The 14,121-nt window shown below is 46.7% G+C and overlaps 1 protein-coding gene across 3 annotated transcripts; it reads left to right on the top strand.

Annotated features, from left to right (window-relative positions):
• Positions 1–458: 458 nt before the first annotated feature.
• On the top strand, positions 459–13,904 carry atf6b (activating transcription factor 6 beta). 3 transcript variants are annotated; one of them, XM_023809812.2, is made up of 18 exons: positions 459–777; positions 1,677–1,729; positions 2,050–2,129; positions 2,528–2,609; positions 3,320–3,379; positions 3,739–3,821; positions 4,043–4,211; positions 4,543–4,725; positions 5,105–5,268; positions 5,371–5,550; positions 7,145–7,227; positions 7,538–7,750; positions 8,430–8,537; positions 8,634–8,733; positions 8,994–9,061; positions 9,387–9,486; positions 11,284–11,368; positions 11,717–13,904. In XM_023809812.2, exons 3-18 carry the CDS (start codon positions 2,076–2,078, stop codon positions 11,974–11,976), a joined length of 1,992 nt encoding a protein of 663 aa, XP_023665580.1. In that variant the 5' UTR covers positions 459–777; positions 1,677–1,729; positions 2,050–2,075; the 3' UTR covers positions 11,977–13,904. The 3 variants fall into 3 exon arrangements, with proteins under 3 accessions (XP_023665580.1, XP_023665579.1, XP_023665578.1); XM_023809811.2 differs by lacking the exon at positions 1,677–1,729 and having other exon boundaries at positions 4,546–4,725; XM_023809810.2 differs by lacking the exon at positions 1,677–1,729.
• The last annotated feature ends 217 nt before the right edge of the window (positions 13,905–14,121 follow it).

Below are 14,121 nucleotides of genomic sequence, written 5' to 3'. Positions count from 1 at the left end.
CGAACTGTCCGTTCGCAAGATTTTGTGGTTTGATATTCATATTGCGATATATTGTAAAGAATTTATCCTAACATAGCCCTAGCTTCATATTAACATTAAAGTAAAGTATTCAGTTACGTTGGCCGTAAATTACAAAGCTTTCCAGCCTTATTTAAGATTTCATATTTTAAACAGACAAAAGTGGATACTTTCTTTTCAGTATGTATTGGTCGACGTATCTTGCCAACTCAGTGTTACTGCAATAGCAATATAGCTATTGGTTAAAATGCATGTCAGTCGGTAATCTAGCATATGATTGGGCAAAATCATCTTTAAAGTGGGTTTTTAATACAGTCTAAAAACAGATTGGTTTTAAGATTGACCAATTAGAAAATCTGTAGTTTCTATATGGTTAACAAAGATGTCTATCTAAATACTTTGTTTCGATTGGCTATTATTGACAGTCGAAGGCGGGATGCGATAGAAAAAAAAATGTGTTTCCTTGTCCGTGTGTTTTGTGGGACAGTGCGTTTCAGTTATTAAATTGTAATCTGTAAATACAGCATTACATACAGTACATGTTTTGTTTTACATATGTGTAATTTTCGAAAGTTTAATCTTTGTGCATACTAACCAAATCTAGTGTGTGGGATTTTTTTTTGTTTGATCGGGGGTTTAGCTGGTAGCTAGCGCTTATTAGCTGTAGCAGGCTCAGTCGGGAGGCTATGACTACAGAATTACTGTCCGATTTAGACAGCCGTTTCTTCGCCGATAACCTTCTCACTAGCGAAGACTGGGGTGAGTAACGGTCAAGTGTCCAAAAGAATCGCATCGGCATCGTTTCAGGGTCGCGTGGTTGGATATGGTGAATGGATGCACTTTCCCCGTCGTGGTTTCACGATTGTGCGACCCTCAACTCCACCGACTGCCCACCGAACAGCGTATATGCCCGAGCGTGTCGTTTGACTGACAGCCGTTTCTGTATGGCGTGTTAAAAGCGGAAGGTAGCTGGACGTCTTTGCCGTATTTGTTGACTGTGTAGCTGCCTAGCCTGGCTTACCGGAAATGTCGATGCAGTGCGCGCTGAGTGTGACTACTCCGCTGCTGCTGACTAAATGCATGCATGCGGGGTGCTGCTGAAGAGTGCGATCTCTCATTCATAGGTGTCATGTCACTTCTGTATCACATCTGGCAATTTTTAGCTGCTCCTAATTGGTAACTCAGTTATAGGGGGGAAAGTAAACAAATACGCGTCATGAGCGACATATTAAAGCCAGTTGTTGGTTTTTGAGCATGCACTGCGTCTTTCAGTTCAGCCGAAAGCCTTCGTTACCCATTAATATAACCCGTTAACAGTGTACCGCGTTACGGTGGTTCATTTGTTTGCAGTTTCTTAATCTACGATCTGTTTGTTTGTTGTAGCATCGACAGGTCTGTCTCGCTCACGATTGACAGCGAATCGGAATATTAGCTGTATTAGAGTTGCCCTGCAATAACACAAACATATGCAACGTATTGCTTTCTTTATGTTGCGTGTTGTTTTTCAATAACAGTTCCCAAAGTAGTCATAATTGGAAAAAGGTTGTTTTTCCCCAAAAACCTTTTCTGCCATAAATATCTGAATGATTAATATAGTAGTGCTTTTATTTACATAATGGATATTTCAGTAAAGTAATATTGGATTGATGCTTCAACAGGAACTTTCATAGGATTCTGCAGAATTTTGGCTGCGTGTCCAGTCCTTTAACAAGTATGTCACCCTGGATAAGGGACCTCAAAGATCTGTGGGAAATCCTACACTAATGACCAAAATTGTAGAAACATTTCCAATTTTTAAAGGTTGCAGATGGTCTGATGTTACAAATATCAGTGCTATGTTTTTACAAATATCGTACGTTGGACAAGTAACAAGTAACTGGAGTAACAGTTGAATAAAGTTATGCAGTCTCTAAAAATTGGAAGTGTTTCCACAATTTTGACCTCTAGTGTTAGGGACTTCGGAAGCATGGATGCAGTTCTCAAACACGCTGGCAGTGGCACTGATTTCACTGTGTTGTCCATCTCTGTCAGATGCCTGTCTGTACCAGTGTGAGAGCATGGAGGAGGGAGAGGATGCGGAGTACACCGGAGGGATGAAATACAACACCATGGTAAGAATGGTGCAGAGGAATTATCTGATACAATAGGGCTGTTTGAAACCTCCTGAATTGAATTTCTTTGCAGACAGGGCATCTATAGTGGTGGTAACTCAGTAAATGTGGGAGAGAACTTGCTGCTTATGTGTTATCTTTGCAGTCACCTATTTTGGGCCTTTGTGGTCACTCTAAAGATATAAATATATATCTGTGAAAAGGCTGTATGTACTCACAAAATGTATTACTGAGGTGATGGGTGCAGCCGGTTTTATTTTCCACATTTTGGGTATGAGGAAGAACTTGACACAAGCTGGTAAACTGGTTAATAACCGGTTGAGGTAGCTGGTGTAATGCTGCTGCACACTGCACTTATTTATTTACTGACCTGTTTTCATGGTTTTCTGCCCCACTAGTTTGATAACGATCTCGTCCTTACACTTGATCCTGACAACCCTACGTCGCCATGGAAACACCTTAACGATAACCTTCTAACAGGTAAAGAGTACTGCAGTGTCCTGTAAATGGGGGATACATGGAAAATAAACCCAAAATGACAAAAATGCAGTATGTAGTGTGCTTCATTTGTGTGAGGGTGTGTTTGTATTCTAACCCTAATCATGAAAAAGTGCTTTTAAAGTATTACAAGTTTCTCTTTGGTATTATTTAATTCTCTTAGTATTATATTAACTGTGTTTTATCCATTTGTGTATTTAAGTTAAGTTGTGTCGTTGTTGCTGTTGTTTAGCATCATTACAGAAATTACCGAGCATGATAACCCCCCCACCCCCCCGCCAAAGAAATTAAAAACTGACAGAAATCTCCGGCACTTCACTAAAATCACGTATCCTGAGCAGGGTCCGAGGCCTCAGAAGAAAGCAGGCTGTAATAGCGAATTTCGACCATGATGGGATTTGTTAGAGGAGTTAGATTGAAATGATAATGATCTGATAATGAGCTTGAGTGAAGATTAGGGATCAGCGTATATCTACAGTATGTTCAGGTAAACCAACTTTGCAATGGACAGCTCATGGCGATATTTAGGTTGATTGGAAGCCATTGGCAGACATTTAAATGCACATATGGCTCATTTGCATGTAGAGTTTGGGAGGCAGATATCACCTTGTTTCAGTGGTGTTAAAGCCACGTGTTTAATCTTGTTCTAATATGAAGCCCTTTCTCTCTCTTCCCCCACTTTCTGTCTTAAGGGGAAAACCCTGTTTTAAAAGATGATGCAACCATTACGCAGCCCTTACCCGTGGATATGTGTAAGTTCTTCTGAAGCGTGTGTGTGTGTGTGTGTGTGTGTGTGTGCGTGCATGCGTGTATGCACGCATTCATGTGCACGTGAGTGTGAGAGAGAGAGACTACATGTTTAGTTGTATATGTTGAAATTCTGCAGCTAGTATTTCACTCTTAAGATGGATAATTTTAGCACCTTGACAGTTCAGCTCTCACTTTTTTCCCCTGGCAGAAATACGCATCCATATTTCAGCAGAGCTGGTCCATTGCTCGCTGTATTTGTTTGGGCTGTAAAGCTCTGTATGGTTCTGGGTTCAGATACAGGATGTGAAGTGGGATACATGCCCATGTTACCGCCATTTTCAACAACATGTCTGTCCCACAGTGTTTCAGGTGAAGGCCGAGCCCCTCTCCCCAGCGTCCTCCTTGGGGTCTGACTGCTCTCTGACGTCCACCCCGGATTCCCAGGTGAGCCTCCTGTAGGATTGTCCTCTCTTGTCCCCTGCCTTGTCCCCTCTCTTGTCCCGTGGGTAAATCAGCATGTGTAATCAATCCAGGTGCAGTGTCACGTACCACATAAACCGTCCCACTCTTAGTGCGCCGTAGCGTACGGTCAGCGTGTTTTAGCGTGTATGCGGTAACCCTGCGTGTTCACAGGCACACCTCAAGTTTCGTCCTCCATTTCCCAGGTGACGGTGAAAGGGGAGAACCCGCCGACTCCCCCCTACATGTTCGGGGACATCCTGTCACCCCCAGTAGGGACATTACAGGTGACGGTGACCCCATCTGCACAGCCGCAGTCCCAGGCGGCCCACATTGCCACGCACACCAGCACTGACCCACAAGTGCAGGCCCCAGGTGAGAACACCCCCCCTCCCCAAATACACATTTAATATCTGCAGTGTTACACTTCACCACTGCCCGGTAATGGCTAAAGCCGGTAGGTAGTGTAGCTCTAAATGTGGAGCCCTTGTGTCCTGAGAAGATATTTGCCCAAAATATGGGCAAATATAACCTGCAAACATAAATAGCAGAACATGCTGAACATGAACATCAGTACAGCCCTTGTTTACAGTACTGCCGACTGCTTGCATTCGGCAAGTGACATCAGTGTCCCTTGTCTGTTCGCCTTGCTTTTCCTTCGCCCCGCCTCTCACCCCGCCCACGCGCCCTGCCTCCCGCCCCACAGCAGGTCCCGTAGGTCCAGCGGTGCCCTCGGCCACAGCCCTCAAAGCCAACAGCATCCTGAGCAGCAAGCCGCCCATCCAGCCCCGGCCCTTGTGTGTGGCTGCCCTGCCTGTCCCGCAGAGCCCCAGTCCTGCCAAGACGCTCATCCTCCAGGGCCTGCCTGGCATGGACCAGAACCGACCTGGTGAGGGCGCCATACAGATGTACTGGATTTCATTCTTTCTCAAAGTCAAATCGAAGTATCTTTATCCTCACCTTCAGCTGTATGATCTTGTTGGTTATAGTGCAAGTAACACAATGAGAACCTAATGAAGACATAGAAAAATGCAGTGAGAAATACAGTTTAAAATATACATACAGTTATGAACATGGACGAGTTGTATGGGCCAAATTTGCAATAACAGATTATGTGCCTGACATGTTTTCATTTAAGTCCCGATTCATGCAGTAAATGTTTCTGATGTGAAATCAGAAACATTTCCGGGGGCTGTGTTGGGCTGTTATGGTTGCAGATCTGCCCTCCTCCCTCAGTTTGAACTCCCCTCCCTCCTCCCCCCCCCCAGTTGTGCTCTCGCAGTCAGTCTGCCTTGGCTCGACCCCAGCCATCGTCAAGGTGGAGCCTGTATCACCCAGCATTCCCCACTGCGCCGGGCCACCTGCCACCCCCGCTGCCAAGCCCATCATTCCCGCCACGTCTCTGCCAGGGAACAGCGCCAACGACATCGACGTACGTCTCTATCTCTGTGTCTGTTTGTGTCTGTACAGCATTAATGTCGGTACACATGCCTCCTTGTATCCTTGGTAATGTAAATGCCTCCCCTCTCCTCAGATGAAGGTGCTGAAGAGGCAGCAGCGCATGATTAAGAACCGGGAGTCCGCATGTCAGTCACGCAAGAAGAAGAAGGAGTACCTGCAGAGCCTGGAGGCCCAGCTGAAGGAGGCGCAGCGGGAGAACGAGCGGCTCCGCAGGGAGAACCAGGCGCTGCGGGAGCGGCTGGCTGGGAAGGAGGTACCTGGCAGTGGGGGAGTTGTGACTGGTGCATACTGGCCGACCTTCCAGCACAGCTTATTTAACATATATATCTCAATCCTCTGACAGACTAAAGAAAACATGGACTATAAATAGCTCTCTGTCTCTCATCCACACAGCCTAGGGGGAGACTCTATCCAGAGCCCCTGAACATCATCTGTCAGACACTGTGTTTATCACCGGGTGCTATCACACATTGTACAGGGGAGACACAGGGCGTCAGGGCCTTTGTTGCAGGGCATCTTTTCTTTAGGGCACCTGCACCTTTGCTGCAGGGTGCCCATACCTTTATTGCAGGGTGCCCACACCTTTGCTGCAGGGCATCTTTCCTTTAGGGCACCCGCGCCTTTGCTGCAGGGCACCCGCGCCTTTGCTGCAGGGCACCCGCGCCTTTGCTGCAGGGCACCCGCGTCTTTGCTGCAGGGCACCCGCGCCTTTGCTGCAGGGCACCCGCGCCATTGCCGCAGGGCACCTTTGCCGCAGGGCGCCATTGCCGCAGGGCACCTTTGCTGCAGGGCACCTTTGTTGCAGGGCGCCTGCGCCATTGCCGCAGGGCACCTTTGTTGCAGGGTGCCCACGCCATTGCCGCAGGGCACCTTTGTTGCAGGGTGCCCGCGCCATTGCCACAGGGCACCTTTGCTGCAGGGCGCCCGTGCCATTGCCGCAGGGCACCTTTGCTGCAGGGCATCTTTTCTTTAGGGAACCCGTGCCTTTGCTGCAGGGCACCCGCGCCATTGCCGCAGGGCACCTTTGCTGCAGGGCACCCGCGCCATTGCCGCAGGGCACCTTTGCTGCAGGGCACCTGCGCCATTGCCGCAGGGCACCTTTGCTGCAGGGTGCCCGTACCTTTGCTGCAGGGCACCTTTTCTTTAGCGAGCCCATGCCTTTGCTGCAGGGTGCCTGTACCTTTGCTGCCGAGCATCTTTTCTTTAGGGTACCCGCGCCATTGCCGCAGGGCACCTTTGCTGCAGGGCACCCGCGCCATTGCCGCAGGGCACCTTTGCTGCAGGGCACCCGCGCCATTGCCGCAGGGCACCTTTGCTGCAGAGCACCCGCACCATTGCCGCAGGGCACCTTTGCTGCAGGGCACCTTTTCTTTAGCGAGCCCATGCCTCTGCTGCAGGGTGCCTGTACCTTTGCTGCCGAGCATCTTTTCTTTAGGGTACCCGCACCATTGCTGCAGGGCATCTTTTCTTTAGGGTACCCGCACCATTGCTGCAGGGCATCTTTTCTTTAGGGTACCCGCACCATTGCTGCAGGGCATCTTTTCTTTAGGGTACCCGCACCATTGCTGCAGGGCATCTTTTCTTTAGGGTACCCGCACCATTGCTGCAGGGCATCTTTTCTTTAGGGTACCCGCACCATTGCTGCAGGGCATCTTTTCTTTAGGGTACCCGCACCATTGCTGCAGGGCATCTTTCCTTTAGGGTGCCTTTGCTGCAGGGTGCCTTTGAGCAGGGTGCCCATACATTTGCTGCAGGGCACCCGTGCCATTTCACCCACAATTCAGCTCACCCTAACCCTGGCGTGTTGGTGGCATGTTAACCCCCCTCGCTGCTGTCTCCACCTACAGGGAGGAGAATCAGGCGGCAACAAGAGAGCCGTGTGCGTCATGGTGGTGCTGCTCTTCATCACCTTCAGCTTCAGGCCCGTCAGGTACAGTGCGCATTAAAATTATAAACCGAAAATGAGGACTGTAACTAGCTAATGATGGGTCTCCTATTGTGCATGTCCTGCAGTGGCCTGGAATCCTGGACAGGGCGTCCCCTGCCTTGTACCCTGTGCTTCCTAGAATAGGCTCCAGGGTCACCTCAACATTGTACTGAACACGTAGCTTTAGGTGAATAGGTGGTTAACGTTTGTATGTTTGCTACATCAGTTTTCCAAGTTTGCATTAATCAGCCAGTGATGAAAATGGATTTTTTCGCAGCCTAAGTATAATTTCATACTCATGTTTCTCACTCAGCATCACAGACAGGAAGTTAGAGTCTGGGTTACAGGAAGAAGCAGCCCCTCTCACTGGGAGACACCTACTTGAAATTGGGCCGGCCGAGGAGAGCGCCAGGATGCGTGAGAGCGAGAGGACACCGGTGGAGCGGATAGAGAGTGAGGAGGAGGGCGAGGAAAGGTGGAGGAGGGGCGAGATGGAGAGAGAGTCTGCAGATTCCTACCAGCTAAGGTTGGCTTATTATCAGATATCTTCATGAGAAGCTCTTGCCACAAAGCAGCATGTGATAGAGGGCTGGTCCTGTGTTTGGTTACTGCTTTGCATCGTCTTAGAGAACCTGAATACGTTCCTGTACGTCTCATGGCTCTGTTTCCAGGTCCTCATCTCTTCTTAGCCGTGGTCTTAACTCCTGAAATGGTGTCCCACAATAATAATACTAGAAAAGACTTTACATACACTGTCCTATAGATTTATGCATATAACTTGAGTCATTTTGCATGTTATTACTGTGTATGACTCGCAAGCTTAGTGAGTTGCTCATTAATTTGGGTTGCATTGTAAATTGAGAAATAGTTATTGAACTGTCAGTAATAATTAGGAATCACCTTTGTTAGCTGGTAGTTAATAGGCAGTAAGATATATATATATATATATATATATATATATATATATATATATATATATATATATATATATATATATATATATAATTAAAAAAAAAAAGAGGGATGTAGCTTAATCAGTTCAGCATTGTGTTGACAATGCAAAGGTTGTGGGTTCAAATCCCAGGGAGCACACAAATTGTAACCCTTCCCTGTACTGTAAGTCACTTTGAGTACAAGCATCAGGTAAATGTATAGCCGCTGTTTTTTATAACCTAAACTAACATCCATGTTTACCCCCTGCTCAGAAACCTAAGCGGTGTCTTCAGCGACATGAAGGACCTGGTTCTACCAGACCTTGACCGTTACTTCACCGCCTCAGACTGCCGGCAGTTTAACCGCTCCGAGTCCCTCCGGTGAGGCCTTTTTTCTGGGCGTGACGGCACCACAGCTGTCGACATCAACGCTAACAGCGTCGCGCTAACTGCTCTGTGTGACTCCTGCCGGTCCAGGCTCGCGGATGAGCTACGGGGCTGGGCCCACAGGCATCAGATAGACCGGAAGAAGTCTGGAAGAAAGCCGAAGATAGTGAAGAAGGCCAGGGTAGCTCAGGTACGCAGTCTGCAAGCTGACGGGGCCCGACAGCAGCTGTGGTTAAATCCTATCATCTTGACTTCCTTGGCAAAGGAGAGCACAACAGGCCAGTGAACCCTGTTACTGTTAGTAGCACACTGGCCGACAGGTAATAGTGCTGAATGTGCAGTACAATTACAAGATCTCAGCGTTATGTAAATCCTGCAGCAGCCGCCCCCCCCCACCGGCCATTATCAGCCCCCACAGTCTCTGACTTCATCTCCTCCTCCACTGCACAGAAATCCCAGCAGAGGAAGATGAATTTCTCCAGATACCTTCCCATCCAGACACACAGCTCGATGGAGAGGTGAGAGAGCCCCCCCTCCCTGATTTCTGCTTAATTAATTTGTTGCAGTGTTAATCTCAGTAATTATGGATCACCTCTTTCTGATTACTCTTCTTCCCTGCTCTGCGCAGCCTGCCCTGTCAGCCAAACTGGTTATGTTACTGTCATCTCGGCTCAGTGTGTTTTAGAAGCAAGGTGTTCTTGCTTCCTTTTCGCTGTTTTTGTTCGGTGCTTAGTTGGAGACTTTCGTTTTCTGTGTTCGCTGACGCCCCTCCCTCACTTGACCACATTGCTTTGTGGCTTTTAGTGGGCTGTGAAACTGACTGTGCTGCTTTATCGCCCACAGTCAGTTGCAAGTGTTTCCAGGACCAGAGGTCACCTACAGTGACTTCCTGGACGCCATTGACCGGCGTGAAGACACGTTCTACGTGGTCTCCTTCCGGCGGGTGAGTTTAGCAGGTTCAGATGCGGAGGATTTGTAACGGCCATTGCTCCATTTCCCTATCAGTATACTCCATTAAATATTTTAGATACTATTTTATGTAACATTAAAAACACAGTATCAGTAATAGATTACTATAATATACTATAATAGTTTAATTTGAATCTGAGCCTAATTCTTTATTCTTAAAAAGTGGATATTACAATTTTTTATTTAGTGCTTTTATCCAAAGCGACTAACAATTGAGATGGTTGGGTCCAACAATCCCGGAAGTATTTAAGGTTAAGGCTTTTGCTCAAGGGCACAATGGTGACATCACTCTGCTGACTGGGATTTGAACCGGCAACCTTCCAATCACAGGCCAGCATTCTAATGCATTGCCTCTCTTCTCAAAGCAAAATCTGAAATAAAAACGCAAAATTTTAAATACCGTTTTAGTTAGTATTGCACTTTATTTAGTCAGTGTCCTCTGCACATAGGCTACGTTCACACTGCAGGACAAATGTTTCCGAGTGCTCCTGAAGGCATCCCGACGCAGCAGGACCCTGTACGTGCTGCTTACTGACATGTCATTGGCTAAAAGCTCTGGCAGCAGCCCTGAAGGCATCCCGACGCAGCAGGACCCTGTACGCGCTGCTTACTGACATGTCATTGGCTAAAAGCTCTGGCAGCGGCCCTGAAGGCATCCCGACGCAGCAGGACCCTGTACGTGCTGCTTACTGACATGTCATTGGCTAAAAGCTCTGGCAGCGGCCCTGAAGGCATCCCGACATAGCAGTACCCTGTACGTGCTGCTTACTGACATGTCATTGGCTAAAAGCTCTGGCAGCGGCCCTGAAGGCATCCCGACGCAGCAGTACCCTGTACGCGCTGCTTACTGATATGTCATTGGCTAAAAGCTCTGGCAGCGGCATGCGTTCCTACATGATCCAAAACACACCCGCGGTATTGATAACAGCAGGTATTTATAACATATTACACTGTATAACCTTCCTAATGAGAGGTGGTCACACACTTGCAGTACATAACAAATAGCAGCATGAAAGCGTTGCGCACTGTCTGCTCCATGTCTCATTTAAATTAGCCATGAGCCCTGCTTTGTACGTATGTATGTTTTAGTGCACATGCTGAATTATAGTGTTTTATTATTTTAGCAAAGCTAGCCCTTTGAAGGCTGTGTGGTAAGTGTATATGTGGAGAACCAGTCATTAGTTTTCCACTGCGTGTATATAAGCAGGCTATGCATGTCATATTAAAGCTTTGAAGAATCAACTGCACTATACTGTAATGTGAGGGTTTACTTAGCTGCCTAGATTCATTAATTTAATTAATTAGATTAGGCTTGGTCTTTATGATTGGTGTTTATGATTTTATAAATGTTTGTTGTGTTTATTCAACAAACATTTACAAACTCAATGTTTATTATGAGTCTGTACGAGAAAAATATTTAGGCAAAACTGGAAGGCTCATGTCATAACTGGGCAGTTTTCGAATCGATAAAGTGACGTCTTTGTTTTTGCGCATGCGCGTCATTGCGTATTGTTGTTTTGTGTGCACATAGGCCAGTTCAGTATAGTGAACTGTTCACATTGAAATCTGATATTGCCCACATTAAAAAGAGTAATGTGAACAGGCAAACAAAAAATCCGATCTGAGCAGAAAATCAGAATTGAGCATTAAGGCCTGCAGTGTGAACGTAGCCATAGTGACTGATACAGCTGTCTTTTCAGCCAGGCTTAGCACCGCCCTCTGGTGGTGAGACGACCAGCCGTACTGACACATACTATATTTTCCCCCACAGGACCACCTACTGCTGCCGGCCATCAGCCACAACAAAACCACGCGGCCCAAGATGTCCCTGGTGATGCCAGCCATGTCCGTTAATGGTAACAGTATCTGTCATTTCCATACACAGTGCCCCTGCAAGAACAGAATACCACTGTGATCTCTACAGTACCTGTCTCTCTCTCTCTCTGTCTCTCTTTCTCTCTGTCTCTCTTTCTCTCTGTCTTACTCTATTTCTCTCTTTGTCTCTCTCTTTCTCCTTGTCTCTCTTTTTCTGTCTATTTCTGTCTTTCTCTTTTACTCTCACTGTCTCTTGCTGTCTCTCTTTTCTCTCTCTCTTCTCTCTCTTGCTGTCTCTGTCTCTCTTTACTCATTGTCTCTCTCTTTTCTCTCTTTTCCCCTCTGTGTCTCTTTCTCTGTCTCTCTCGCTGTCTCTCTCTCTCTCACAGAAAGCATGTATGAGTCCTCCCAGGGCTACGAGATGATGATGCAGGTCGACTGTGAGGTCATGGACACCCGCATCATCCCCATCAAGGCCTCCGCTGTGCCCCCGTCCCTGCGGGACCCCCCACCACCTCCCCCCTCCCATCACCACCCCAGCAACCACACGTCCTTCCGCGGCCGTCACTCCCATGGCTCCGGGCAGGCAGCAGCAACTGCCGGCAGAAGGGAAGCAGACTATTTCATCAGCCAGGAGGGGGGTGTTTGAGAGTAAGGGAGGCGAGGCAGGCGTCCCGGGGGGCAGGGAGGGGCAGGGACACTGAAGGGGAACTGTTTTGAACAGGTTGGGTGTGTGCAGTAGATGTGGAATGGGGGGTAATTATTACAAGAAATATGTAACACACAGCGTTCTAGCACTGTATTCGACCAATGGAGGAGTACCTTTCAGGATACTGTGTGCTGTCTAAGGAGTGTCCTGAACATCATTTGGTGCATATAATTTTTGTTTGTTTGTATCGCCAGTGCGAGCGTGAGGCAGCTAAATGGCTTATCTGTGTAAATCGAAAACCCCAACGATCGTTCCCCTAGCCACCATCTGCGCGCCTCACCGCGAGTCCGGGAGTGACGGCCAAGCAGGTGTGACTTTCACTCCCCCTGCGCTGTTCATGGAAGCAGCCTATGGTCCATTGCACTTAAGGACATTAAAGTAACAAGTGTGGGGGGGGGGGGGTGGGGGGGGGCTGAATGTGGTTCTTATAAAAAAGAGGCCCGGGTTCTGTAAAGTCTTGTTTGTACATTTTGTCGGGCATTTTTTTTTTTGTTTGGTGGTGACCCAAACCCTGTGCAATTCTGCTTGTTGATTGTGAAGTCTTGTTCACCTTTTCACTTCCCACAGTTGTACAACTGCTGTGATACCGGTTATACAATGAAGGGTAAAAGCCTTATTTAAAGAGAATCCTTGCTGTAAATATCATGCTAATGTTCATATTTCTGCTTGTTTGTGTGTTTGACCTTGAAAAAGGAAAAAAACAAACAAAAAAAAAATTTGTATGTTAATCTGCCCTTCAGTTCGCAAACAGGAGTCCTGGTGAGAGACGTACTTCTGGTGAATGAGGAAAGACTGCAGGGGAAAATGGACAGGTGGGATCTGTTGCAATCCTGTTTGGACAGTTGGGGGCGCTGTGTGAACCCACAGAAGTGTTTTTCCACTGGCCCCATAAATGGCTAATTCCCTAGAATGGCAAATCCTTGTAAATAGTAACGCTGATTATTTAAATTAGTTTTCTCTCACTTTCTTGTGTTGCCAGTCAGATACACGATGCATTTAAAACCTTTTTTGTTCTGGAACTTGATTTTGATAGAAAAGACACTTTTTTAATTGGTTGATGGAAGGCATGGACAAAAATTCAGCCGGAACCTAAGAAAAATTATAGTGTTGTGGCCTGATCATCATTCTGGTGCTTTTATGTTAATGGAACTAAAATGTTCCAATAAGTCATCATTTTTTTTAAGATATTCTTTTAAAATGCTTTATAAAAAGTCATGCAGCCTAGGTTGGGTATGAGAATTTATGTTACTGTTTTTTATATATACACACACACACACACACACACACACACACAGACATATAAATGTTTGTATTGAAAGGGTCTCAAAGTCTCTCGCCTTGATACATTCAGACAATGCTGGCCCTTTTAAGCACTTGTGCCACGACTGACTGACAGACCTTTTTTATGTTGGAAACACATGGTGATGGGAAATCAGCTAGGAAACCCAGAACTCCGAATGCTGCAGATTTATGCTGGTATTTATGGACCTCCCCACCCCAGTTTCCTCACATGCAGACCTTCACATGAGCAAACGGGACAGAATAACAGCCATAAAAATTCCTGATGTCGCAGCACTCATGACCCTAAACAGACACCCTGGCTTCACGACCCTATGGTCAGTCTCCTCAGAAATGCACATACAACACAATATATGACATTTCTGTCATTATAAATCACGTGATTATTGGGGCTGCAATGTAAATACCTTGTATTTAATTGTTCAATTTTCTTAAAGATTTTAAGAAAAATTAATTATTATTTTTTTTAAATGTTGTCCTTCCCATAGGTGTCTGTGGTATTTTGAAATTCCACCCTCTTGTTTGTAGACGAGACCAATTTACTAATAAAAAAGATGATTAGAGGAAAAGTGGTTTTCCTGTTCTTAAGACTAATGTTGGCTGAATTGTGGATGCATAGGGAGTCCAGGGCACCAGCTGCCTATTCCTCCAGGTGCCTGCATGGTCATGAAAATTTGTGTTCTCATTGAAGGGGGTCTCGCCGTAAAACTGAGTGAAAACGGCCGGCTTTTTGGGGTTTAATGTCACGTGACTCTGAGGCTGCTGTTTTGAATAGCAAGAAACTCA

Source organism: Paramormyrops kingsleyae, chromosome 23, assembly GCF_048594095.1.
Source record: "Paramormyrops kingsleyae isolate MSU_618 chromosome 23, PKINGS_0.4, whole genome shotgun sequence".
Lineage (NCBI taxonomy): Eukaryota > Metazoa > Chordata > Actinopteri > Osteoglossiformes > Mormyridae > Paramormyrops > Paramormyrops kingsleyae.
Note: the sequence above shows the minus strand (reverse complement) of the source record. Positions and strands in the feature narration are given on the sequence as shown.